At 44.0% G+C, this 26,529-nt stretch overlaps 1 protein-coding gene across 4 annotated transcripts in view; it reads left to right on the top strand.

The window, feature by feature from the left end:
• Positions 1–26,529, top strand: part of FILIP1 (filamin A interacting protein 1) — a 117,314-nt gene that overhangs the window by 67,935 nt on the left and 22,850 nt on the right. For 3 of the 4 annotated variants that reach the window (XM_060236100.1, XM_060236092.1, XM_060236084.1), the window contains exons 3-4: positions 1,845–2,018; positions 3,783–3,961. In XM_060236100.1, coding sequence (XP_060092083.1) covers positions 1,845–2,018; positions 3,783–3,961 — 353 coding nt within the window. Of the gene's footprint in view, positions 1–1,844; positions 2,019–3,782; positions 3,962–18,644; positions 18,666–26,529 lie in introns of those variants that run through there. The other variant, XM_060236108.1, reaches the window with a different exon arrangement.

Here is a 26,529-nt window from a genome sequence, read left to right as displayed (position 1 = left end):
ATTTGTTGAATCCATTTATATTTATTTATTTTTATTATATTATATTTGTATCTTGCCCTCCCCTGACGGGCTAAAACTCTGAAGTTTAAAACCTTTGAAGCTACTGGCCATCACCATATAAGACAATTATGAAGAGGGGCTATGGCTCAATACTGGAGCATCTGCTTGGCATACACAGAAGGTCCCAGGTTCGGTCTCTAGCCTCTCCAGTTAAAAGGATCAAGCAGTAGGTGATGAGAAAAGACCTCATGTGGAAACTCTGGAGAACTGCTGCCACCATTCAGAATAAACAATAATGACATTAATTGAAAAAAGAGTGAGATGTGATCAAAATGGTGAATGTACTGCCGTTGAGTCACAACTGATTTATGATTATCCCAGCAAGGGGCTCTGAAGGCAAGTGAGAAGCAGAGGTGACTTGCTATTGACTTTCTCTGCAGGATAATTCTTAGTGGTTTCCCATGCAAGTACCAACCCTGCTTAGCTTCCAAGATCTGATGAGTCAGGCTATACCATGCTGCCTGGCTTCCTCAAAATGGTGAAGAGCACTCCAATGTTCTAGAGAAGTTAGAAACTAGGAAATATTTTGGTACCCCATATAATAATAAGAAAGAACTGACTGGCTGAATTAATATTAGCGCTTAAGAACTTATGACTGAAATTGTAGAAATCCAGGGTTGGATCCAGCACAGAACTTCCACTAGTGCTAGATTTCTTGCACAAGTAGAAATACAGGGAAAAGACTACAGTAGCCTTTTAAGCTATGTCAAACTCATTATATCCCCTCTTGTGTTTCCATTTGTGCAAGGTCTTTTAAAACGAATTTCAGGGCACTATAATATATGGGGTGAAATATCAGTTGAGACATAAGTATGAGGACACTATGGGCGTTTTCGCACTGACCTTCAAGTAGCGCGACCACCCTCTTCACACCGGAGGATCTGCCCGGATTTCGCACAAGAAGCGCCGGCGCACCCAAAAGAGCCGGCTACTTCCGTCGCGAAACCCGCTCAAACGGAAACCGCCAAGAAGCAGGAAAACGTTTGAGCGGGTTTCGCGACGGAAGTAGCCGGCTCTTTTGGGTGCGCCGGCGCTTCTTGTGCAAAATCCGGGCAGATCCTCCGGTGTGAAGAGGGTGGTCGCGCTACTTGAAGGTCAGTGCGAAAACGCCCTATGACTTTAAGTAGGCGGGACTTAAGATGATATACATCCTGGTTCCAGGGCAGAGTAGTGGCATAATAGCTGAAGCAGCAAGTCAGTTCTGGTCCTGCTAGTACTGATTTCTAAGCTATGTAAATAGTTAGTGACTTTAATCTTACGTTATACTGCATCCTGGATTCTGAAAATTATTCATAAAGAATTTGACAATAGGTGATCCTAGCTTCTGGTGCTGAGAAATATGTTCTTTCTTCATACCATTCTCAATTGTATAGATATCTATCATGTTACTCTTTCGTGCCCTTTCTAAATGAAAGAGCTCCCAAATCTTTAGCCATTCCTTGGCCATTTACACTTCCCTATGTAGGGGTTTCCCCCCAACTTCAGAGAAAGGGGACTTTGCTCTAGTACTGAGAACTCAGTTGCTGCACATCAGAGCACAGGGTTGTGCTGACAGTATCAAAATATCAGATAACACTAATATTGGTATTAATAATACTTAATGGTCGTAACCCTTTCTGTGGGTTCCCCCTCTTCCTCCCCACATACCCCGTCCACTGAATAGTAGGTGCAGCTGCATAACAATCCCTGGATGAGGAGAGTGGGCAGCCAGCCAGCCACCATGGGCTTTGCCACGCCCCAGCAGCCCTCATTAACACTGAAAATACTGGTGTGTAACTTTGCAGGCTAGAGAAGATGTTATCCACATGATGAAGACAGAGAAAATCAAGCCTGAAATTTTGGAGGCACACTATGGATCTGCAGCTCCAGAGAATGTCCTAAGACTACTACACAGGGATGCTGCCCTTGCCCAAGAGAAATCTGTTGCAGAAGATGTCTATGAGAAGCCCATTTCAGAGGTAAGCACCTTTCAGTTGACTGTAATCACAGGATATCTCCTCTCCCCCCACCTCAATTTTAACTTGCATTTGGTCTTCTTTAAAACCAATGCACTATACCACTAGAGAATGCAGGAGTAGAATTGCTGTCCTCCGCTTCCACATGATATACTTCCATATCTGGATACTACAGCTGATCAATTGACATAGAAGGGTCTCACTCTGCATTGCACTGCAAAACTTTAACCTAAGGGAACTGCTGTATTTATTCCTGAGCAGAACAACACACTGTTATCACATTTGCACATAGTCTTAGAGTTTATTAGCTCAAATAATACATGAGAAATTAATCTGCAGCCCTCCAACATCTTGCTGCACATTTGTCCAATATTCACCACAAGATGTCTGTTCACCAGGCCTTGAATTCAGCAGAAGCTCACAGGAGCAGAGCTCCTGAACCTTTCTGAGAGTTCCCCCTCTTCTTCCCCACCTACCCCATCCATTGAATAGTAGGTGCAGCTGCACAATAATCCCTGGATGAGGAGAGTGGGCAGCCAGCCAGCCACCAGGGGCTTTGCCACGCTCCCAGCAGCCCTCATTAACCCCTGGAGAAGCCCGCACCACCCTTTCTCCACTTCTGATGTGATTTTGGACAGTGGGTGGCTTGCTGGCCTTTTGACTGGGTGCAGCCGGCCAAGGAGAGACTCAGGTGAGAGAGGCCTGCTTGGGCTGGCTGGATCTCTTGGCAGCTCAAACAGGTCTCACTTACCCGGGGTTCTCCTTTCTTGCGTCGGGTTGCTTTTGGCTGGGGGGGGGCAGCATATGCTAATGAGTTATGCTAATGAGCTCCATTACCTATTTTTCTACAAAATGACCCCTGCTGTTCACACATTACACACAGTACCTGCATGCTGAGCTATTGATACTAGTAGATCTGTACTAAGTAGTCCTCACTCTCCATTGACATAGTAATTAAGGGTGCCCTCAAACCTTAAGGGTGGCCAAAGATGCATAAGCTCCAGATTCAAGGAAGCATTCTTTCTCTCTCTTGCTGTACTTCAGACAATGCATCCCTCATAACAAAAATGGAGGCGTTTATTGTTTGACAGTCGCTAGTAAGTTTGCTATAGGTATGATGATGTTTTTAAAAACTAACCACAACAAATATCTAAACACTTGCTGTAATTTAATTGCAAACAGACATCAGACCATGCCTTCAGACTTTAATGGCAATCTTCCATACAATCATGCTGAAACCACTTTGCTATTCTACTGAAATCTAAAGTGAGACACTGTCCTCAGGTCTTTATGACTGCCAACTGTGGCTTGGGAAATTCCTGAAGATTTGGGGATGGTGCCTAGGGAGGAGGGAGTTTAGGAAGGGAAGGGAACTCAGTGGGGATATGTTGCCGTATAACCCACCACCAAAGCTTCCATTTCCTCCAGGGGAAATGATCTCTGTAGTCTGCTGATCCATTTTAATTCTGGGAGGACTCCAGGCCTGACCTGGAGGCTGGTAACCCTATTAAAATGTCTCATCAAGGTCAAGCCCTAAGAGCTTCATTGTAGATGTTGCTTGACAACATCAACATTTTAAAGTCTCTTTTCTTCTCTGCTGTTTTTTATTGGATATATTAAAAGAATAATAGAAAGCATTTTAAAAAATTATTAACGTCTGCTTATGAACAATAAAAGAGGCTATGCCACATTTATGTAACACCTCCTTGATCTAAAGTCAGCCAATGACATATTTAACATAGTTCATTTTACATTTCAATAAACCAGCTGGACAGACTCGAAGAAAAACAGAAAGAAACATACCGGCGCATGCTCGAACAGCTTCTCTTGGCAGAGAAGTGCCATCGGCGCACAGTTTATGAGCTGGAAAATGAGAAGCATAAACATACAGATTACATGAACAAGAGTGATGACTTTACCAACCTCTTGGAGCAGGAGCGTGAAAGGTGAGCATTAGAGATGGCCTGCTGAATAATTTTAAGTTAGATAGTAAATTAAGGGCTTTTAAATGACATTTTTCAACACAAAAAAATCAGAATTGTAGTTGTTATAGGGGAGGAAATGGTTCAACATTTTGGAAACACATTTCCCTACACAATGTTCCCACGACTCCTAAACTAGGGTCCAAGCTAGACTGGCAATTTCCACCAATTCCCCCTTCATAGTATAGACTCCCCACACGTTATCCCTCATGAGTCCCCAACCTCTGTGAGAAAAATTTCATTCAGATCACTGGAAAGATTAATATATGTTGACCAGTACTTTAAAAGTATTTTGTAAGTAGTGTTCCCTCTAAGCTGAGTTAGTGTGAGCTAGCTCACAGTTTTTTAGCCTCTGGCTCACACATTTTTGTCTTAGCTCAGGAAGGATGGTCTCAGAGCAAACTAATTTATGTAGTAGCTCACAACTTCCAGTAGCTCACCAAGTAGAATTTTTGCTCACAAGACTCCACAGCTTAGAGGGAGCACTGACTTTTAGGATGTCCAGGTGAAGAAAATTCCATGATGATGACTTATCTGGTATTCTCTGTCAACCCTACACATTTCTGTTGACTCTATCATTTTAAGTGTCTTTGCTTTAACAGTAAATCTCAAGAAAAATAACTTGTTCAGAACTTCCTGTTAGAATTCCTACAATGTCAAGGGTTCCATGGAAATGGAACTTAAGTGAGTAGTAGCGTTCAGTGAACTCCTGCAGATACCCAGATTTACTTAATTTTCCCATTTTACCAATAACAATTCTCAGTGAAAAAAATTATAGATTTTATTTTAGCAGATTTTAAATACGTCATCCATTACACATTGTCACATGTTAAAATACCACTGAAAACAATCTATGATGTGTCGTCAAATAAAAGCACCCTGATAAATCAACCATCAGTTATTTAAAAAGCTGCACTGACTTCAAACATTTTCAAGGGGAAAAAAACAAAACAAACCATACTTCTGAAAATTGTAAAAAGCACCCCAGGAAGCTCATGGCCTTTTACAGCTTTTTATTTATTTAAAGTATTTATTGGCAGCCTTTCTTCCTTACAGAGCTCAAAGCAGCTTACATTATTAAGTATTTTAATAAAATGCAATCCTAAATAAAACCATCTTCAGTTGCCTTATAACAATCTAAAGTGAGGGGGCAAGGGGTACCTTTTTTCCTGTACTCTGTATCTTTCTATTCTTAATGGCGCTACCCAAAGAGATATCCCTGGGGAGTATACATATTGGTCTGACCATGATGCAAGTACTATAGACTGTATTTTGACATCTTACAATTTGCTTAGTCGCAACATAAGAAGTGACCAACATAGTGACCATCTCCCAATTGCTCTGGACAATATCTGCAACCTATCAGAATACACTTTTGAGCAACTCAACAATGACCTAAAACCTGTTCCAAGCTACAGAAGGTTAGTCTGGTCGGAGAAAGTAGATTATCAATGCCAAAAACACTTTACTGCAGACAAAGCATCTCAGCTCCAAAACGTTGTGATCTCAGTAAATGCTATAGACATACAGTCATTTTCATCATAGCAAAGACTTATTCTTGGCTGGATAGAAACCCTCCTAAGGAAACTTCATGGCCACAATATCCAACCATTAACGAAAAGCAAATTAAAGACCTGGTTTGATGCAGACTGCCATGCAGCAAAAAACAATTTAGTGGCCAAATTCCAGCAGTACAGGCTAAGTATTACATCCAAAATTTCCCCAGAGCTTAAAACCTTAAAGCAGTGCTACAAAAACCTTCTAATGGAGAAACTTGGAGTCACTCCTGTAAATTCCTGTAAATTGTGAGGAACACCTGTAATAAAAATACATCTGCAAATAACCTTCAGTCCCTCAAAAATCATGCACATGGGCACTTCTGTAGAGAAAAATGTACAATGTGTCATGTTTTTCTTTCGAGTTAATAGTGCACCTTTCTTGTAGCCTCCCACATTTGCCACATCGAGGGATAGGAATCATGGCAGGATGTGTATGGAGGCACACTGTGGTTTGCAGCCCTTGGAACCGGGGAGTATATTTGAGTCCTTTGCAAATATCTTTACTTTATCTTCTTTGTCTCTCTATGCAGATAAAATTGCAAGTGTAGCTTAACTTAGCACCATCAGCCCTTATATGAGGCTCTTCTTGAAAGTCCAACTACTGGAAATGATTTCATGATGGAAGTGTCCTAAAGCCCTGTGACTTGAAGTTCTCTTCCTCCATTAAAATGTCTAGATCTGCAACTATAGGTTCTTCCTAGAGTTGCCAGCCTGCAGGTGGGGCTGGAGATTTCCCGCTTTTACAACTTATCTCCAGCTGGCAGAGATCAGCTCCCCTGGAGAAAATGGCTACTTTGAAGGGTGGAGTCTACGGCATTGTGCCATGCTGAGGCCCCTCCCCTCCCCAAACCACACCTTCTCCTGGATCCACCACAAAAGGTATTTTGCAACACAGACATGGCAAGGACAGAATTAAAATCCACGGCAGAATTAAAAATACACGCTATTTTGTTTCAAAGCTAGCCTATTGCATCTGGAGTTTGTTCCACCTTTAACTATTTGTATCTAAGGGATTCTCAGACTCTCCTGAATCATCTTCTACAAAAACTTCCTTTCAGTGACATTTTCTGCCTTCCTCCCTACATCCCAGCACCCCCAGCAAAGAAAGATTTGGAGCATTTCTTAGTGGTCTGTGATAATGCATTCCTGTCTGCTTCAGTCATGCTGGCAGCGAGATGCTCCTTGGCTGCTCTTCTGGTGATGTAATGCTGGGATTGCATCACCTGCAAAGGAAACTGATCTGCAAGTAATAAAGAGCATAGCCGCCTTGAAACAGAAACGGGAGCACTGATGTTAGTAGATTTCAAACATCTTTTTTTTCCTTCCCCCTTTTGTGCTGTTGTTATTCAGGTTTCCTTCTCTCCTCTTTCCCATGAGAAGCAGGCGGTTGAGTCTTTCTTCTTGAAAAGTTTTCATTTTGCTCCACTTTATTTCATATACATGAGATGCAGATGGAGGGTAAGAAAAATGTCTGTGGAAGCCTGAATTCTGAGAAAGGCATCCCCTCTCTGATACCCATTAGATCTATGACTTTTGTGGGTTTATACAACAGAAATTACAAAAACAAAAGCAACCACGTTATATATTTACCAATGACTGACTTAGACCTACCCTAGAGCAGGTAGGCTTAAGAACTGCCTATTTTCATGCAGCGGGCCTTTTTTGTTTTATTTATTCTTTTGAACTGCTGCTCTCAGGCTCCTGGTCATGCCACCTCAAACTGCTTTTGCATCTTCAGCATAAGAATGGGGAAGTGGAAGGAGAACAAGTTCAGAGCTCCTTTGAGATATAGAACTACTGTCAAACTTCTTTGTATCCACAATACAATGCGTTCACATTTATTCAATACATCTCTGACAACATTTTAAAGTTCATTGCTGAGTTAGTAGGGCTGCTATAGATCCAACTCAGAAAATACCTGGGGACTTTGGGGGTGAAGGCAGGAGACTTTTCCATTCCCTAAAATGAACAAATGTTTAGGAGCCCCATGTAGGCTTGCCAATCCCCAGGTTCCAGCGGGGATTCTCCCTCTTTCCCAGGTTCCTTCCTGCTCTCAGTCAGCTGGCCGACGGGGGAAGTTCCACCTCCACAGCCACCATGTGACTTTCCACCTCTGGAGGCTTCAGTCTCCGACTGAAAGGCTTCCTCTTGGGATGGTGTGTATATGTTACTTTGAAGAAGTTGACAGCAACTCATGAGTAGAGACGCCAATCCCTCGCTTCAGAGTCACCAGAAACCGGGGGTGGGGAGGGAAATGTCTGCTGGGCACTTCATTATTCCCGATGTAGAGATCGATTCTCATAGGGTATAATGGGGAATTGATCTGGAGGTATCGGGGGCTCAGGGGGGCTGTTTTTTGAGATAGAGGCGCCAAAGTTTCAGTATAGCATCTAGTGCCTCTCCCCAAAATACCCCCCAAGTTTCAAAATGATTGGACAAGAGGATCCAATTCTATGAGCACCAAAAGAAGGTGCCCCTATCCTTCATTATTTCCTATGGAAGGAAGGCATTTAAAAAGGTGTGCTGTCCCTTTAAATGTGATGGCCAGAACTCCCTTGGAGTTCAATTATGCTTGTCACACCCTTGCTCCAGGCTCTGCCCCAATGTCTCCTGGCTCCACCCCCAAAGTCTACTGGCTCCACCCCCAAAGTCCCCAGATATTTCTTGAATTGGACTTGGCAACCCTAGCCCCATGGCGCAGAGTGGTAAACTGCAGTAATGTAGTCCAGGTGGAAGCTGGGTTCAGGTTGCCAGTTCAAGGTTGACTCAGCCTTCCATCCTTCCGAGGTCAGTAAAATGAGTACACAGCTTGCTGGGGATAAAATGTATATGACCAGGGAAGGCAATGGCAAACCACCGTGAAACAAAAAGTCTGCCAAGAAAACATCATGATGTGACATCACCCCATGGGTCGGTAACAACCCGGTGCTTGCACAGGGGACTACCTTTACCTATAAAACAAATAAAAATACAGCAATACAGTACCTCTGAATATGTGCACTATCACTGGCGTGATGACATCACCAAGAAGTGATCGCACCAAGGATGGTGTGCCGGGGACGCTCTAGGACTCATGTTAAAACCTCTATGGTATCATAGAGTTTTACCGCGAATCCTAGAGTGTTTCCAGTGTGATGCTCTAGGAATCGTGGTAAAAACGCTTTCCATCCTTCCGAGGTCAGTAAAATGAGTACCCAGTAAAATGAGTACGCTCTAGGACACATGTTAAAACCTCTATGGTACCATAGAGTTTTACCGTGAATCCTAGAGTGTTTCCAGTGTGGTAAAAATATAGTGTTTTATCGTGAAACTTAGAATGTTCCTAGCGTAACATCCCCAGCGCCATGAAATCACTTCAGGGTGACGTCATTGCACTGCACACAATTAGCGCGTGCAAGGAACAAGTCCCCTGCTGCAGCGGCAAAGGGACTTGGCAATCCTACACTGTCATGATCCTAGGCCTAGTGAGGCCTATAGGCTCCAGAGAAGCCTGCCCAGGAGTTATTACAGAAAGCCTACATTTCCCAGGATCCCTTCTGTCCCTCTGATTGGGTGGCAAAGTTTTGGAGGGAAGCTAGCCCAGAGAGGGGTGGGAGCTGGGAGGAAAGCACAAAAGGGCCAAGTACAGACAAGGTGTGTTCTTTCCAGAAGAGGCTGTAGGTAGAGAGGTTCCCTCTGGAAGGCTGAGCTGGAGGCAGGCTGTAGACTAGAGAGCTTGCAGCTTGGAAGAGATCCCTCACCCAAGGGAGGTAATGAGTTCTGGTATTAGAGCAGGGAATGTCTAGCTAAACGTGTCAGGGCTTTTATTTATTTGCACCAACCTTTACTGTTTTCATATTCACTATAGCACTAAATTTTTATCACCCATTTATTGTTTTAGAGTACTAAAAATAAACTTCTTTTTGTTGTTATACTGCCTGGGTTCTCACATCTCCTTGGCCATAGTTAAGAGGTATTTTACTAATAAGGAAGACATGGGTGCTTGGGTGCTCTGGGCCCTCCCATGCAGACCCTTACCAGAGTGCTAGCAGCCAGTAGCAGGACCTCCTAGGCCCCTGCTGTGTGACACACACACAGAGAGTTTGGAAGCCCACATTTTTGTGATCTCATGGGGGCAATTTACTCATGGGAGTTGTTGAATGTAACCATCTGCTTTATTTCAATCAAGTGCTTCAGACTAACATAGGGAAACACAAGGTTCTAGTTTACTCTTTACTATTTTACAAACGACTTCTAAAACAAATACAAAACAAATGGAGGCTCTCTTACTTTCTCAGAGACTCACCCACATGGCTCTGCTGTCTGGCGCACCCCACCCCCATTCAGACTTGCTTCTACTGAAATTTAAAGGCATGTACACCTTTCAAAATACAAAGAGTTTCCAAGCCTCTTCTAAGCCTTCCCAAGTGGAAAGGCACATGGTGGCTGTTGGGGCAGGGCTTTTCTCTGCTGGCCAGCTGACTGGCAGTGGGCAGGAGCCTGTAAAACTGGGGGATCCTTCTCTGAGACCTGGGGACTGGCAAGCCTATGAGTTAGTACCACATACTGTGAGCTGAAAGACTGTGCAAACCAGGAATTTAAATCTTTTGCTGTATAAAGGTCTTGGGTTTTTAAAGAGAATATTCTGAGCAAATCTTGTGGTTAAATTTACTAAAGAGTTTAAATTAAATAACATAAGATTGCTTTCTCTACTTGGTTCTAAAATATAATCGCAAAAGGGGATGGGGAGAGAATAGTACACTGGTTATTGTGGGAACTCTCATCATTGTATAGCTCATCTTACGAGACATCAGTGATAAAAGTGGCAGAAACAGACAAGTTGGAGAAACAGTATAGCAGGAGTGTCAAACACACATCCAGCACAGAGCTCATATCCTGGCCCCCAAGCAATTTCCTTCTGCTTCCTTTTCCAGGGCTGCTGCTGCAGCCGCACCCGCACCATTGCTGGCTTCCACCCCCACAGCTCCTTCAGTGGCTCTTTGCTTCCTGTTTCCTGCCTCCCTCCCCCTCCCTTCCCTCCCTCTATCTCTCTCTCACACACACAGGCACACAGAGGGTTCTGTGGCTGCTTCCTGTGGGAGAGATACAAAGACAAGCCTCTGTCTCTTGCATGCACACGCACACATACACATACAGAGCTGTTTTGTTCTTTGAAGGAAGGGATAGTGAGGAAGGGATAGTGGGGAAAGAGAGAGAGAAAAAACAAAGTTGTTGGGAGTCCCATAATAGCAGCTTCAAGATCAACTATGTTTTATTCCAAGTATAAGCTTTTGTGTGCAAGCACATTTCTTCTAGGGAGGGAGGGTGGATGGATGGATGGATTCTTCTGACAAGCACAATGTACACTGAGGAAATTATTTTAGCTTATTCTGAAAAGTTTTTTTTAAAAAAGATTAGATTTCTCTGTTCCTATCTGGATTTATATTCTTTCAAAAAGACCCTGATTAGGAATTAGAACACTTCACTTGGTCCTTATATCCTGCAGAGTGGAGTGATTTCAGATGCCAGATGATAATAACACATATTGGTAATGAGACAGGAAAACTAGTACCGTTTTCGCACACAGCTTACCTCGCAGTCACAGTCCTGTTCCCTCCACAGCATCTGGTCGGATTTCCCACCATCTGCGCCGGAGTTATAGGAAGTGCCGCAGCTTCTGCGTAGCAAATGTAAACTGGGTTTTAGCAGTTTACGTTTGCTACGCAAAAGCTGCGGCACTTCCTGTAACTCTGGCACAGATGGTGCGAAATCCAACCAGATGCTGCGGAGGGAACAGGATTGTGACTGCGAGGTTAGCTGTGTGCGGAAACGGTATAGCTCTTAGTTCAGGCCAGGAGGACGCATTGTCTTGAGCTTCGTTATCAATTGCAATTCAGCAGTCACTTTTCCTAATCTCCCTTTGAAATTCTGTTCTTAGTCAACAACGGAATCTTGTGGTTTCTAATGTCAGATTTATATCCATTTATTCTTAGCATCCTCCTGGACTGAACCCACCTGGATGGAATTGAGACCTAGTTTTCCTGTCTCATTACCAACACTGGTATCTCCACATCTACTACCCCTCCGATATCACACCTAATCCAATCAAGCCTGCTATTGCCATTCAGCATCTGAAATCACCTTTTTAAAGTTTGTATCTCCAGTACCTCATGTTTCATTTTATGGCATGCATGGCCTGGCCCAGCAAAGTGACATTTATGTCAGATGTGGCCCTCATAACAAATGAATTCGACACCTCTGCAGTATAGCATTCTGAGAGTTCTGGCAAAACACACTGGTTTACATTAGTGGCAGAACTGTATCAGTGAATTAGATTTTGGCGCCAATCCTAAGAACACTTTCCTGGGAGTTAGTTCTATTGAATATAATGGGACCGATTCCCCACTAGGCTTGTTCTGATGTTGGAGCTCTCCCCCCCCCCCCCCGGCCCATGCTTCTGTCCAATTTTGTACACTCTGCCTCAGGGCTGCAATTCACTCCACCTCTTTCCCGCAGCAAGCAAGATCCTCTGAAAACAGTTTTCTGCTTTCTGCAGGAAAGAGGCAGAGCGAGTCACAGCCCTGACGCAGCTTGTGTGAAATCAGACAGAAGCGTGGGGGCGGGGGGCGGGAGACACCGAAACAAGTCGAGTAGGGAATCAGTCTCTGATTTACTTCTGAGTAGACCAGATTTGGAATGCTCACTTTTGTTTACTTTTCAGTGGTATCATTAATATACTGAATTTCTTCTAAATAATTTTAAAGTTGCCTGGAAGAGAAAAATAAGAATTTGAGTGATGAAAGCAAATTTTATCTTGGAAGGGGTATATTAATTTAATTTAAAGATTATAGAATTACTCTGATGAACATTTAGGAACTGGCAAATGAACAAAAAACCCCTTCAAATTTATCTGTTCTTAGTTCCAGCTGGCTTCAAAGATAGTAACTTATAAAAGCTACTAAGCTCAATAACCAGTTTCCAGCTTCTGTATCTATTAAGTATCAGTCTGCATTAAGGAGACAAAAACTAAATAATTGAAACCAAATTATAAGGATGGGGGCAATGATATCAGACTGCAGTCTCCAAACTATTTAGCAAGGGTTATCTCTCGGCTTGGCTTCGCGAACGAAGATTTAAGAAGGGTGCAATAGTCCACGTCTGCTGCAGGCTCGCTGGTGGCTGACAAGACCAATGCGGGACAGGCAGGTCCGGCCACAGTGGCTGCAGGGAAAAGTCTGATTTAGGGTTGGTGCTGTAGCAGTGCGATTCTTCCTCAATCTCCTTTTGTCCTCAAGACCAGCTATGCGTGCGTTCTCAAAAGAAGAGACAGCCTGGTGGATGGTGTGCCTCCATGCTTTGCGATCTGAGGCTAGGTCAGACCACTGGTGATGGTTGATGCGACAGGTGCCAAGGGATTTCTTCAAGGAGTCCTTGTACCTCTTCTTTGGTGCCCCTCTATTTCGATGGCCGGTGGAGAGTTCGCCATACAGGGCAATCTTGGGAAGGCGGTGGTTTTCCATCCTAGAAATATGCCCTGCCCAGCGCAGCTGCGTCTTCAACAGCAGTGCCTCGATGCTGGTAACCTCCGCCCGCTTGAGACCTTCAGTGTTGGTCACAAAGTCACTCCAGTGGATGTTGAGGATGGTGCGAAGGCAGCGCTGATGAAAGCGCTCGAGGAGTCGCAGGTGATGATGGTATAAAACCCACGATTCGGAGCCGTAGATGAGGGTTGTCATCACAACCGCTTTGTAAACATTGATCTTTGTGCCTTTTTTCAGATGCTTGTTGCTCCACACTCTTTTGTGCAGTCGGCCAAAGCCATGGTTTGCCTTTGCCAGCCTGTTGTCAATCTCCTTGTCGATCTTGGCATCTGAGGAGATGATGCACCCCAGGTAGCTGAACTGCTGGACTGTCTTCAGAACTGATTCACCCACAGTGATGCAGGGAGGGTGATAATCTTCCTGGGGTGCAGGCTGGTGGAGAACTTCTGTCTTCTTCAGACTAACTTCTAGGCCGAATAGCTTGGCAGCCTCTGCAAAGCAGGACGTCATATGCTGCAGAGCTGATACCGAGTGGGAGACGAGTGCAGCATCATCAGCAAACAGTAGCTCTCAGATGAGTTTTTCCATTGTCTTGGAGTGGGCCTTTAGTCGCCTCAGGTTGAACAGGCTGCCATCGGTGCGATAGCGGATGTAGACACCATCGTCATCATCTAGATCTACTGTGGCTCTTTGAAGCATCATGCTAAAGAAGATTGTAAAGAGAGTTGGCGCGAGAACGCAGCCTTGCTTTACACCTGTGCCTATTGGGAAGGCCTCTGAGAGGTCGTTGCAGTGTCTGACTTGGCCTCGCTGGTCTTCGTGTAGCTGGATGATCATGCTGAGGAACCTTGGGGGACATCCTAAACGTTCCAAGATTTGCCACAGGCCTTTCCTGCTAACGGTATCGAAAGCTTTGGTAAGGTCGACAAAAGTCACATATAGACCCTTGTTCTGTTCCCTGCATTTCTCTTGGAGCTGCCTGAGAACAAATACCATGTCGGTGGTGCTCCTGTTAGCTCTGAAGCCGCACTGGCTCTCTGGGAGGAGTTCTTCTGCAATGGCGGGCACCAGTCTGTTCAGGAGTATTCTGGCAAGGATTTTGCCTGCGATGGAGAGCAGGGTTATCCCCCGGTAGTTGGAGCAGTCTGACTTTTCCCCTTTGTTCTTGTATAGGGTGATGATGATTGCATCACGAAAGTCCTGTGGTAATTTGCCTTGTTCCCAGCAGGTGACAAGTACTTTGTGAAGTGAGCTATGTAGTACTGTGCCCCCATGCTTCCAGATCTCTGGTGGAATTCCATCAACTCCTGCTGCCTTGCCACTTTTCAGTTGCTTGATGGCTTTAACAGTCTCTTCTAGAGTGGGGATCTCATCCAACTCTGTTTTCACTGGTTGAAGTGGGGTGAGGTGGATTGCTGAATCTTGAACTACGCGGTTGGCACTGAAGAGAACCTGAAAATACTCCGACCACCGGTTCAATATGGATGCCTTGTCTGTGAGGAGCACTTGGCCATCTGCACTACGCAAGGGACTCTGAGTCTGATATGATGGACCATATACTGCCTTCAGGGCTTCGTAGAACCCTCTTAAATCACCAGTGTCTGCACACAGCTGGGTTCTCTCAGCAAGCTTGGTCCACCACTCGTTCTGAATGTCTCGAAGCTTGCGCTGGAGGTTGCTACATACAGCGCGAAAGGTTGCTTTTTTCCCAGGACAGGAGGGCTGAGCAAGATGTGCTTGGTAGGCAGATCTCTTTTTCGCCAGTAAATCTTGGATCTCTTGATTGTTCTCATCAAACCAGTCCTTGTTCTTCCTTGTGGAGAACCCGAGGACTTCTTCAGAGATCTGCAGGACGGTAGTTTTTAGGTGTTCCCAGAGTGCTTCTGGAGAAGGGTCTGTGGGGCAACTGGGGTCCTCAATTCTTGACTGGAGTTTTGCCTGGAAGGCAGCTTTAATTTCGGCTGACTGGAGACTGCCAACCTGAAACTTCCTCCGAGGGATACCTCCTCTCCTGGGTGTGGGTTTAAAGTGAAGACGGAGATTGCAGCGTACAAGACGATGATCCGTATGACATTCTGCACTGGGCATTACTCGGGTGTGTAAGACATCTCGAAGGTCTCTCTGGCGCACCAGAATGTAGTCGATAAGGTGCCAGTGCTTGGACCGTGGGTGCATCCAGGTTGTCTTCAGACTGTTCTTCTGCTGGAAGATAGTGTTGGTGATGGTGAGCTGGTGCTCCATGCAGAATTCTAGCAGGAGGCGCCCGTTGTCATTGCAGTTGCCAATGCCGTGTTTGCCAAGTACTCCTTTCCAGGCTTCCGAGTCTTTACCTACTCTGGCATTGAAGTCGCCAAGGATGATCACCTTGTCCTCTGTAGGGGTCTTCCGTACGAGGTTGTGTAGATCAGCATAGAACTTGTTCTTTTCTGCAGGATCTGCTTGAAGGGTTGGGGCATACACACTGAAGAGTGTTGCATGCTGCTTGTTTTGAAGTGGGAGGCGCATGGACATGATGCGATCTGAGTGACCTGTTGGCAGGTTTTCGAGTTTGGAGGCAATGGAGTTCCTGACCATGAAGCCAACGCCAGAAAGGCGGCTCTCAGCCTTTGACTTACCTGACCAGTAGAGGGTATAGCCAGCACCGTGTTCTTGAAGACTACCTTCCTCAGGGAAACGGACCTCACTGAGCGCTGCTATGTCGATATTCAACCTGAGAAATTCGTGGGCAACTAGAGCAGAGCGTCGTTCAGGGCGACCACTGTCTACTGTGTCAAGCATGGTTCTGATGTTCCAACATGCAAGCTTTAGTCTTTGCACACTTTGTGAGGCAGGTGCATGCCTTTTCTTTGTTGTTATTTTTTGACCGCAAGTAAGGATGCCCGTTGACCGCGGCTAGCCAACTGGGGTGGAGGAGACGAGCTTTGTTTAGGCCACCTTTTCTAGGCCCCTCTCCGTGTGGAGCAAGCAGTGCTGTCCCTAGATAAGGCTGCTTGGTCGTTCAGGGTGCTGCCGAAAAATGCTTTCGTCTCCGGGTTAGCATCAGGCGACCAATACCCTGAACCGCCTACATGCAGGATTGGGACTGCGGCTTCCAGTGGCACCTTCCACCTGCCGTTTCACCCCTTGCCCATCGCTGCAGGACTTGATGCGTTGTGGGTTGTGTATGTGGATATGCCCTTCAGGCCTGCGCAGAGGAATTTTTTAGGTGAAGCCCAGTGTGCGCGGTACTGGCTCCACCCTTTCACCTGGGGGTCATCTGCCATGGCCCAGTAAGCCGGGACGCCGGCAGCGAGTCCTCCAGGTGGTAGGTGTTACATTAACGAGCTCTATCTGCCCGGGTTTGATGTTAGAGTTTTCCTTCTCTTAGGCTGGCGAGGTTGGTGGGCCCAGCCTGCCCATCCGGTTATACCGCCGGACAATTCGGTCGCACCATGACGTAGCAAACTCTGTGAAAAACGGGGGGGACCAGCAAGGGTTATAATTTGAACAGTATTATCCAAACATTTTCTTGATTAATATTGAGTACCATACAAATGCACTGACCTGGATAGCCTATGCTAGCCCAATGTCATCAGATCTCGGAATCTAAATAGGGTTGACTCTGGTTAGTTTTTGATGGGAGACAACCAAGGAATTCCAGGATTACTATGCAAAGGAAGGCAGTGGCAAATCACCTCTGAATGCCTCTTGCCATGGAAATCCTGTGTGGTCAGCTGCAACTTCACAGCACTTTACACATTCTCACCATAAAGAACCCACCTTGAATCTAATTTTTAGAGAACAGATGCCTGTGCTTATGCATGGCTGGAACACGCCCCCCCCCCCCCCGTCCCCCAAAATAATATCAGAGTGTTCCCTTTACAGAATTTATAATTTCATGTACCAGAAGCCTGCCAACAGTGAGTATCAGGAGCATTCACTACCCCAGATCCTTCTGATGTGTGTGGTTGCTGTGTTATCTGAAAGGGGCCACACTTGGATTTGGCATGCACATAGCATCTGTTTCGCAGTACGTCATAGCTGTGAAACATGTAGCTAAGTTGAAGCATGTACCTAAGTTGAAAATCTACACATTGCCCCTTTCTGGCAACATGGCAGCCACACATGTATTGAGAAGATCTACCCACAGTTACCAGCCTCCTGTGGAGTCACAAGGACATGTGAAGACAGCCAGTGTTGTGTAGTGATTAAAGTGTTGGACTAGGACCCAGGTTTAAGTCCCCACTTTGCTATGGAAATTTGTTGGGTGGCTCCAAGACCTCAGTCTTCAGCCAGCTTCTAAATTCAGATCAGGCCAGGTGGCCAGTCATATGTATGGAAACCATGCTTAGACCACAAGAATTGGAGAGAGGTTTGATGCATTCAGAAGAAACTTCAAACTGATGCCATGGAACGTAGAACTATATGTCCATCCACACTGATTATAGCTGAATAATGTGCTGTTCTGAGGTGAGGGGAGAAATGTGTCTAATCTGATCAGGACAGCCCACAATAATCTGCTCACTATGAGAGACTGCATTCTGCAACAAGGAACATTTGGATTGCAAATTTTTGTCACTGGTTTCTGTCATGTGCATTTCACAACAGCTTTCTAGGCAGACATTAGCATGAGCTAATATTTATTTCCATGCCTAGAAAACCTGCACTTGCTGATTTCTGCGTGCCAACTTGCTGTCAAAGACACCAGGGAAAGGCAGGTCAGATCCTTGCTTCCTAGCCATTTGTCAATGCTCCTTCACTTGCCCTTTGATACTGCATCTCACATTAGTTCTTTGAATGAACTGACAACTAATTGGGTTGTTGAGGATGTTGGCTAGGTCTGCTTCCAGGTTTATGACTTCAGGATTCATTCTGAAAAAAACCTTGCAACTGTTACTTCCTTTATCGGTTTATACTTAACCTTCTGCTTCCTCACACTAGAACAATGAGAACCAAAAAGATTTTTAAAAGCTGTGGTGTGAGAGTGTGACCTATCAGACAAGTGTATAATCAAAACAAAAGTTACAGATCTTCGATGCCAAGAGAGAATTTTCACACTGCCTTACATCTGTCTGCTTCTTACATGATGGAGACAGGTTATGTCAGATATTATTAAAACCTGTGGTATTAGTCTTCCTTTGGCTGTATGCCACATGGGTGATTTATCTTGCACAGTGAATATTGTGACTAACTAGTGAGGAATAATTTTGCTATGTTTAAGGAGAGCCAAGAGGTAAATAAAGGATATGAAGCTTCAAAAGCACATAAGCCATTCTAATAAATTTTCACCTCAGCTCTGACCATATGGCATTTCTCATCTTTGCTCAAATTTTATATGGAATCTAGACTACCTGGTGAAGTTGTACTACTTACGGTATATACTTTCCCAAAACTAACTGTCCTTACCCAAAGGTGCTACATGTTTCTAGTTGTGCCTTTAAAAACTGCACGGCAGGCATACATTCACTGGGTAAATCTTCAACAGTGGTTGGAGCTCTATCTGTTCATTTATATAGTTCTGCCTGCCATGCAGCCATTACAAACCCAGAAATCCACCTAAAGAAACAGCTGACGGAAACGGTACACTACCTCCCTTAGGACTTAAAAGAGGTACTATAATTTAGGCACAAGTCCTACACACATTTTTCAAGAAGTCAGTAACACATTTGGGATTGCATTGTAAGAGTGTAATATGTTAACTGGTTAATGGTGTAAATAGTCTCTGTTGTTGTACAGTCTACTGCATACATGGGTATGGGCAGCTGCAGGCATATTTTTGTATACAAATATTTAGCATAATGATTCATACAGCCTTTCATAATATGTATGTATGACTAGCATTTTTACAGCCAAAAGGGTTTCAATACCATTAATATTCTCAAGTAGAACTAACCTAAGAACCAACTTCTGTACCTCTAGAATGCTTAGACCTCATATGTACAACAAGGGTATTTGGGGCTTGTTCAAAGTCAGGCATGTAATTATACTATGTAGGATAATGTTTTGCACAATTCAAGTGAATTCTTTGATGGAGGAAATAGAGTTAAAAGGCAAACAGAATCAAGCCCAAAGGGACTTTTTGGCACATATAGTAATATGTTTCTTTAAAAAGCCAAGGTTCCCTTAAGCTAAAAAGGGGGAGGAATTAAAAGGGGAGAAGGTAGCAGTATCTAATCAACTTAGTTCATGAAACTATATAAGGCACTAAATGCTTAGTCTAATTCATGCGGTGAAATCAGGGAAGGGGAGAACCTCAGTCCATCAATTGGGCTGGAGGACAGAACCTCCCCTTGGAGAAAAATATAGTGTTTTATATCATCTGCCTGGAGCAACCCTGTTTTAAATAAGAACAATGGTCAATGACTATGGCCAGTTATAACTGAGGAGGGTTTTTTTTAAAGGAAACATGATGTAACTAATATAAAATGTGTAGCCTGAAATCAGTACACCTTCCAATCTTTCTGTTCTCCCTCATCTCAGCAGCATTCTTTCCCAAGGATATGTTATATTTCTCTTTACTGAATACTTCCCCAAGAGGCACAATATGACTAATGCAATATATTTTTAAGTATATTGGAAACAAGAAGATTTTTTTCCCCTTTCTTTCTTGAGTTTAGTTTTACTTACACCAGCAGTAGAATTTGGGAGCTCATTGTCAACCATCCAAGAGCAACTTGGGCAGGGTTGCTAATGATTCTAATGATCGAAAAGTATCAACTCTGAGCACAAGAAGAAAGTCAAGGGCTTAATTAAAGAAATATGGTTTCTTTATGGAGGATGCCTTTCAGTTCATATGAAGTGCCCTTTCAAAGCAGTCAGAAAACACAAGCCCAAGAGAAGGGTTGTTTGTTTTTCTGTAACAGAAGCATCTGGCTTTGTTTGGAATCTGGGTAGGGCTGTGGATATTACCTTTGCTGTGTTATGTCAGTTCTTCCACTGAGACACAGAACAGGAGATTGGCCAAAGAAGGGCTTAGCCTAGAACCTGCTTTGAAGAGAGGGCTGCATTCTGGAACATAACAAATGCTAAGAAAGACGAGGAAAGTGTGCATGATATGAATTCAGCAGATGAAAAGTTTGCCATCACTGAGCTCCAGCGATGAGAGAAATGTCAGCCTCATGAATTCCTCCACTCACACAGCTGTTCAGAAGCCCGAGAAGCCTGTGAGAGGGAGGAAAGGGGGGGGGGGACATTCTGGGTGACATTATGTTGTCCCACTCCAAAGCTTCAGAAAGGGGATGGGTGGGACATAGGGCGGGGGAGAAGGAGGGAGAGAGACCAGTTTATATGTAATGTAATGTAAACAGCAGGTTAGCTTTCCAGTCTGGAAAGAAAGCATCTGGTTATGTACTTGATGTTTGTGTGAATCTGTACAAAGTCACTTTTAGTTCAGAGGTACCGTTTTGCTTAAAAATTTGCTGCCTTAGGATAACCCCTATCAACACATGAGAAAATAGTCAATCTCTAACAGATCAGGGAGAACTCCAGAGTGCCACTGTCCAGGTGGGACCTGGAGTTCTCCCAGAATCACAACTGATCTTCAGGCTACAGAGATCAGTTCCCCTTGAGGACACTAACTTTAGAGGGCAGACTCCACAGCATCACATCTCCGCTGAGCTCCTTCTCCTCCCTAAACTCTGCCTTTCCTCCCTAAACTCCTCCCCAGTTCCTGCCCCCAGATCTACAGGAACTGGATCAAGCTCCTATCAGGCCACTGAGCAACTGGCTGTCATCTGCTTCCTTCTCCCTATATCCTGCTTCCTTCTGTATAACAGTTTGCAAAGCTTGCCCAATCGCACAGAAGCTACAGAGCAAAATCTCTATTTTCTCCATTGGCTGAGGCCCCTCCCTTGGGAAGGAAGGGGAGAGGGAGAGCTTGCTTTGCCAGGCTGTCTTAATCACACAGCAGAGCTACTGAGCCAAGTCTCTCTTCCTTCTATTGGCTGAGGCTCCCTCCCCTCCAGTTTCCTTTGTGCAGTTCCCTGGATCTCATGGAAGAAATACAAAAAAAGCACCTTTAAGAAAATTAGTGCTAATGCTTTAAGCCTGTTTGGTGTAGTGGTTAAGTGTGCGGACTCTTATCTGGGAGAACCGGGTTTGATTCCCCACTCCTCCACTTGCACCTGCTGAAATGGCCTTGGGTCAGCCATAGCTCTGGGAGAGGTTGTCCTTGAAAGGGCAGCTGCTGTGAGAGCCCTCTCCAGCCCCACCCACCTCACAGGGTGTCTGTTATGGGGGAGGAAAGTAAAGGAGATTGTGAGCCACTCTGAGACTCTTCGGAGTGGAGGGCGAGATATAAATCCAATATCTTCTTCTTCTAAGTTTTAAATATATATATATATATATATATATATATATATATATATTTTTTTAATTGTGTGTCCTTTACAAAGTTTATATCTCTGCTACCTAATCTTAAATGGGTACACACATGGTCTAGCCCAACTTGACATGGCCCAGTCCAACCCAATACAGCCTTGCCCAACAAGGTCTCATTTATCTCAGATCCGGGCCTCATAACAAATGAGTTCGACACCCCTGTCCTAAGGTGTTGGCTGAATTTGCTGTAGAAAGATCCAGCACACATAGGAGTTGTCTTGCAGGGGCAACAGTTACAACTGTTACATTGCAGCTCTCTCTTACATACATATAACTGTTGCCCTTTTAAATTGCCTAAACTCAAAACTTGGCAGTTCTATATAAAGCATGTAGCCCTACTTTGTCTCTAACATATCAGTAGACTACAGATAGGCAACTGCCAACGGTGATTAACTTGTTCTGTATTCAGGATGCTGCCTTTAGGGCTACTGTTAGAAGTAGTTTCAATGAGAAAGCTATTCCAAAAAAATATGTTGGAGGATGGATGTTTAGGTTCTCATTTTAGTCTGTGTTTTAATTCCTTTATAACTGATTGCCTGCCTGCCTGCCTTCCTTTCACACTCTATGATTTCAGCTCCTTCTGCTGTTTCATAGAGGATTGCCCATTGTGGCTAACACATGTTGAATAGAACTGGCTGGAGTTCAGTTTGTTGGAAAGAGCCGATAAATGGGAGAGAGGGAGAATAGCATACACACACCCCTGCTCTGGGGTGAGTGTTTTTTTTTTGCTAAGAACTTAGCTTTTTCTGTGGCCAACTCTTCCTCATTGCTTTGCTGCCTGAAGAAGTAAGGCTGCTCCCTCCTCCTCCACCACCACCACCACCCTCCCCGCACTGCCCAAAGTTAAATCTGCACAATAATGAGCCATATAAGGGAGGGATGACATCATCAGTGAGTGGTCCCAAGCTGTTTTGCACAACATTCACCTTTCATTGTTCTGATGACATGGCTGGAATGTGATGGCGAATTCCCTGGAGAGCAGGGGGCTAAGCGGGGCCTGCAGACTAGCAAAGAGGGGAGGGGAGGGGGTTGGAGTAGGGCTTCTCACTAGAAAGCCATGCTCTCTGCCTTGGGTTTGTTTGCTTCCCAAGTGTTAGTTGTTTCTGGTAGATGCACATTTTTCAGCGGGTGCGAATGGATTTCCTTGGCAGGAAGATTCAGCAGTGGGCTGCTGCAAATAACTGTGTGTGAAGAACAGACATGTGCTCAGAGGGATAAATAACTACAGGTTTTTGAAGTTAGCAGCTCAAGTCTGCGCGGAGCTGACTTGAGGAGGGGAAACTGCTTCGCAACACGTCTAGGTTTTCAAGGTAATTCATATGGAATGCTTTGACCATTTTTGTTAATGGATGCTCTGGAATTAACTCTTTCCTTAGAGCAGTTGTTTTCTTCGTTATGCAATGCAAACCTGCACCCCACCCCAGAGTTTGTTCAGGAAAGGATAACTTCAGCCAGAAAGAGACTTGCCTGAACTTTGAATCCTCTGTTTGTCATTGACACATGCAGATTCTTCCTCTGGTACCCTTTACTGACCTGTGTTGTAACTGTACTAAGGATCTGTAGGTGGCTTGGAAGGATAGAGAAGTGGTTTGGTTTCTGAATGCATTCTGTGCTGGGAATGACTGTGATACAAGAGAAAGGCAGTTGGAAAGCCAGTGGTTTATCTAAACAAGTTAAAGCACCTTATTGTTCCACAACAGGAAAAGTAGTTGGGCTGTGAATTCACAAACAGCAGAAGATATTTGAGCCTAAAATGAGCTTAGTGAAAGCTGTAGATTGCTTCTTTGTTAATCATTGTCTCTCCCCCCCCCCCCCCTTACTGTTCAGTCCTCCTAATTCTTACGAAGTTACAGAGTTCCACTGAGGTGAGGCATTATGGTTAGCATTATTGTTTGCTTTTGGCATATTCTTTTATAGAAGGGTAACTAGCATTCTACATTGCATTGTACAGAAGGCAGCAATCAGCAAAGAGTTGGACTCAGACTCGACAGTGCAACTGAACAACAAAAAACTAGCATTCTTTTCCCCTCCCTTGTGCTTTAGTTTATTATTAAGTAAATTTTTTTATCCTTTCTCTAAAGAGCTCCAATATTCTATAATCATGTTAGTAGTACTAGAGGTAGCATTTTCTACATCAAAGTATTTCACAAACTAACTTTATGTCATACTTATTACAATAGCCCTATAAGGCAGGCCAGTATCATCATTTTAAAGACACAGGGCTCAGTTGGGCAGAACAATGGTATACTAGTTTACCCAGTACATACATGGATGAGGAGAGATTTAAGCAGGAGATTGCTCCATTAAATAAATGTATATAACATATTTAAATGTATTTCAAATAATATAAATGTTACGTTTATATAATGTTTTCTGTGTATATATTTCTGCAGCATTGCTCAGTAAAAGGATGCAGTAAGTGATGTGGTGCAATGGCATTGCTCTGGCCTGGAGTCCCTGTTCCACCCTGCCCTCCGAGGTTTTCCCCCACACCTGGAGAGACTTTTCTCTCTTTCTAGTAACCCACCGCCACCGCCTGAACTTTATAGGAATTGCCTGCTGGGAGGGTCAAGACTCCCAACTTCCCTTCTGACAAAGGGGCCTTTCCGTTGTGTTCTGAGGCCTTATCTCTGTGTCTCTCACTGCCCAGTGCCTGGTCACCATGTGGACCATTTACTGCCTTGCATGCCTCTGGAAGAATAACCACTTGCCAACTGCCTTTCTTCCTGCTGGAGCTCCTTTTACAATAGTATGTCCAAGAGGGTGGTTGTCAATTTGGTACAGAGAATAATTACCAGCATCGAAGTTATAAAGTACTTATTAAAAAGAAAATGTTCACAAGCATATTTTTTAGAATAGTGCTAGAATGAGCAAGGGATTAAAAAGAAATGGGTAAAACGCAATTCTGCTGTCCCTCTCTCTATCCATGCCCTAGCAGATGTTAAAATATAGGACAGGTTCCTTAGTTTAGGAAGTTACAGATCTCTACAGAAGTTAAATTACCTTGAAGTTTCCTTCAGCTCTTTTGGCCAACTCTTGGGTAGTGGCCTCCTCCACCAGACCTCAGTTACAAGTTCTGTCTACTTTGATGGATCCAGAATCAAAAGACAACTTCCTCCTTGCTACCCTGAGTTTTATCACTTGTCTCTTCCCCACTCACTGCCCAGGTCAGGCCAGGTCAGGGAAATTTTTGCTGAAGTCCCCAGAATTTCCTTCCTGGACTCTCTAGTATTTAACACCTCCAAATATCTGCTTAGGCGGGGGCGGGTGGGGAGGTTTGACCATCCCATTGACTAGAACTATTAGCATTTATATGAAGGTGGGCTGAGGTAAATCTGGAAAGCTAATGAACTGACTTCCCTCCTTCTTGCCTGTTCTTTGCTCAGAGAAGGAAAAAAAACTTTTAAAAACTCAGAGCAAAGGTTTTGCTCATTTCAAACCTCCAAAGAAAAAAATGCATTTTTTCACAAGTGACACTGGATGTTCTTGAATACTGACACATTAACAATGCAGTCTCAAAGTCTGCAATGCACTACTAAACTGCTTTTCTTATATAACTTCTCCTCTGCCCCTACAAGATTCAGCAAAGTATGAAAAACTTTAGCTAAAGCTCTTCCTTTTGTTTGGAACTAAGTAATAAAAAGATGCACTGAAGTCTTAGTATTAGCTATATGTGTATCATCACAATTATGTGCATTTAATTGCTTAATTTGGCTAATGGGGAAAACTTTCAACAAATGTAAGTAAGCAGTCTTTGCAGACTTGGCTGTAGGAAGGGGGCTAAGCAAAAACTTGGAAAAGACCAGGGCAATAAGGTTTCAGAGCTGAAAAAAATCTCATCTTATGCTTTTACTCCAATCTAGTGAAAGAGACCTCTGCGTGTATGTGAACACTTCAAGCTGTCTTATATTGAACTGGGCCATCAATCGATCAAACGACAGTGTTGTCTCATCATACTGGCAGGGATCCTCCATGGTGTCAGGAGGAGATCTTTCACATCACCTGCTACCTGATCTGTTTTACTGGATTGAACCTGAGACCTTCTGCATTAAAAGCAGTTGCTCTACCATTGAGCCATGGCCCCTCCCCTTGTTCTAGACATACAGCAATTGCTGGATCAGGAACTGCGGGCATAAATCTAATGTGCATTCAAATGTCCACTGAAATGCAAAGCCATCAGGTCATGATCCAATTTGTCTATACTACGTTGACTTTTATTTGATGCATGTTTGAATGCACATCCCATCCACATTATCAGGCTGTGGTCACGGCTCATTGATAGATCATCTCAGATTCAGTCTTGGCATCTCTGCATGAAGGATCCCAGATAGCAGCTGTTGGGACAGGCCTTTCTCTGTCTGAGAAAGAGCTGTTGCCAGTCACAGTAGAGAATACTGGGCTTGTTGAGCCAGTGGTATCAGGCAGCTTCACATGATGATTTTCCGAAACTGTTATTTAGCATACCAGGTCTTAAGCACAAATGCTGGATAGCTCCTCAGGGAAGGTGCATGCAGCTCCAAGGCTGACTAATATGGTGCCCACATTCCATTAAGGAAAACTACATGAAAACACTTGCATGCTGGAAGTTGCATGGATCCTATGAATAGATCATCATGGGCTTCACACAGTCTTCTTCCATGGAAGTGCTTTCCATGTAGGAAAATTCCTTGTAATGTCGAAGCAAGAGTCATGCATTAAAGACTAATAAATTTACCGACACATAGGTTTTCATGGACTGGAGCCCATCTGAAGTCGTAATGAGGTGGGTTTCGGCCTACCAAAGTCTGGAGTTCAATAAGTCTGTTCATTTTTAAGATGTCACAAGACTCTTTTTTGGTCTTGCTGCAGCTGACTAACATTGGAGTTTGTAACATAAAGCTTTTTGTATTATTTCTAATAGCATACAAGATGAAGAGTTGCCTCCAATTATTTGTGCAATAATTTGACGCATACTTTAGATGTGGGTCAGTTTTTTGGAGTGCAAGACTGCTTAGGTTATAAGTTATAAAATCAGAGGTAGGTTATAAAAACATCTTATTATTTTCTGGAAATCTTAAAATATTTCTGGTAACTGGAAATATGCAAGTATTATGTG

This window comes from Heteronotia binoei, chromosome 1 (assembly GCF_032191835.1).
Source record: "Heteronotia binoei isolate CCM8104 ecotype False Entrance Well chromosome 1, APGP_CSIRO_Hbin_v1, whole genome shotgun sequence".
Taxonomy (NCBI): domain Eukaryota; kingdom Metazoa; phylum Chordata; class Lepidosauria; order Squamata; family Gekkonidae; genus Heteronotia; species Heteronotia binoei.
The sequence above is the reverse complement of the archived record's forward strand: the minus strand, read 5'-3'. Positions and strand labels throughout refer to the sequence as shown.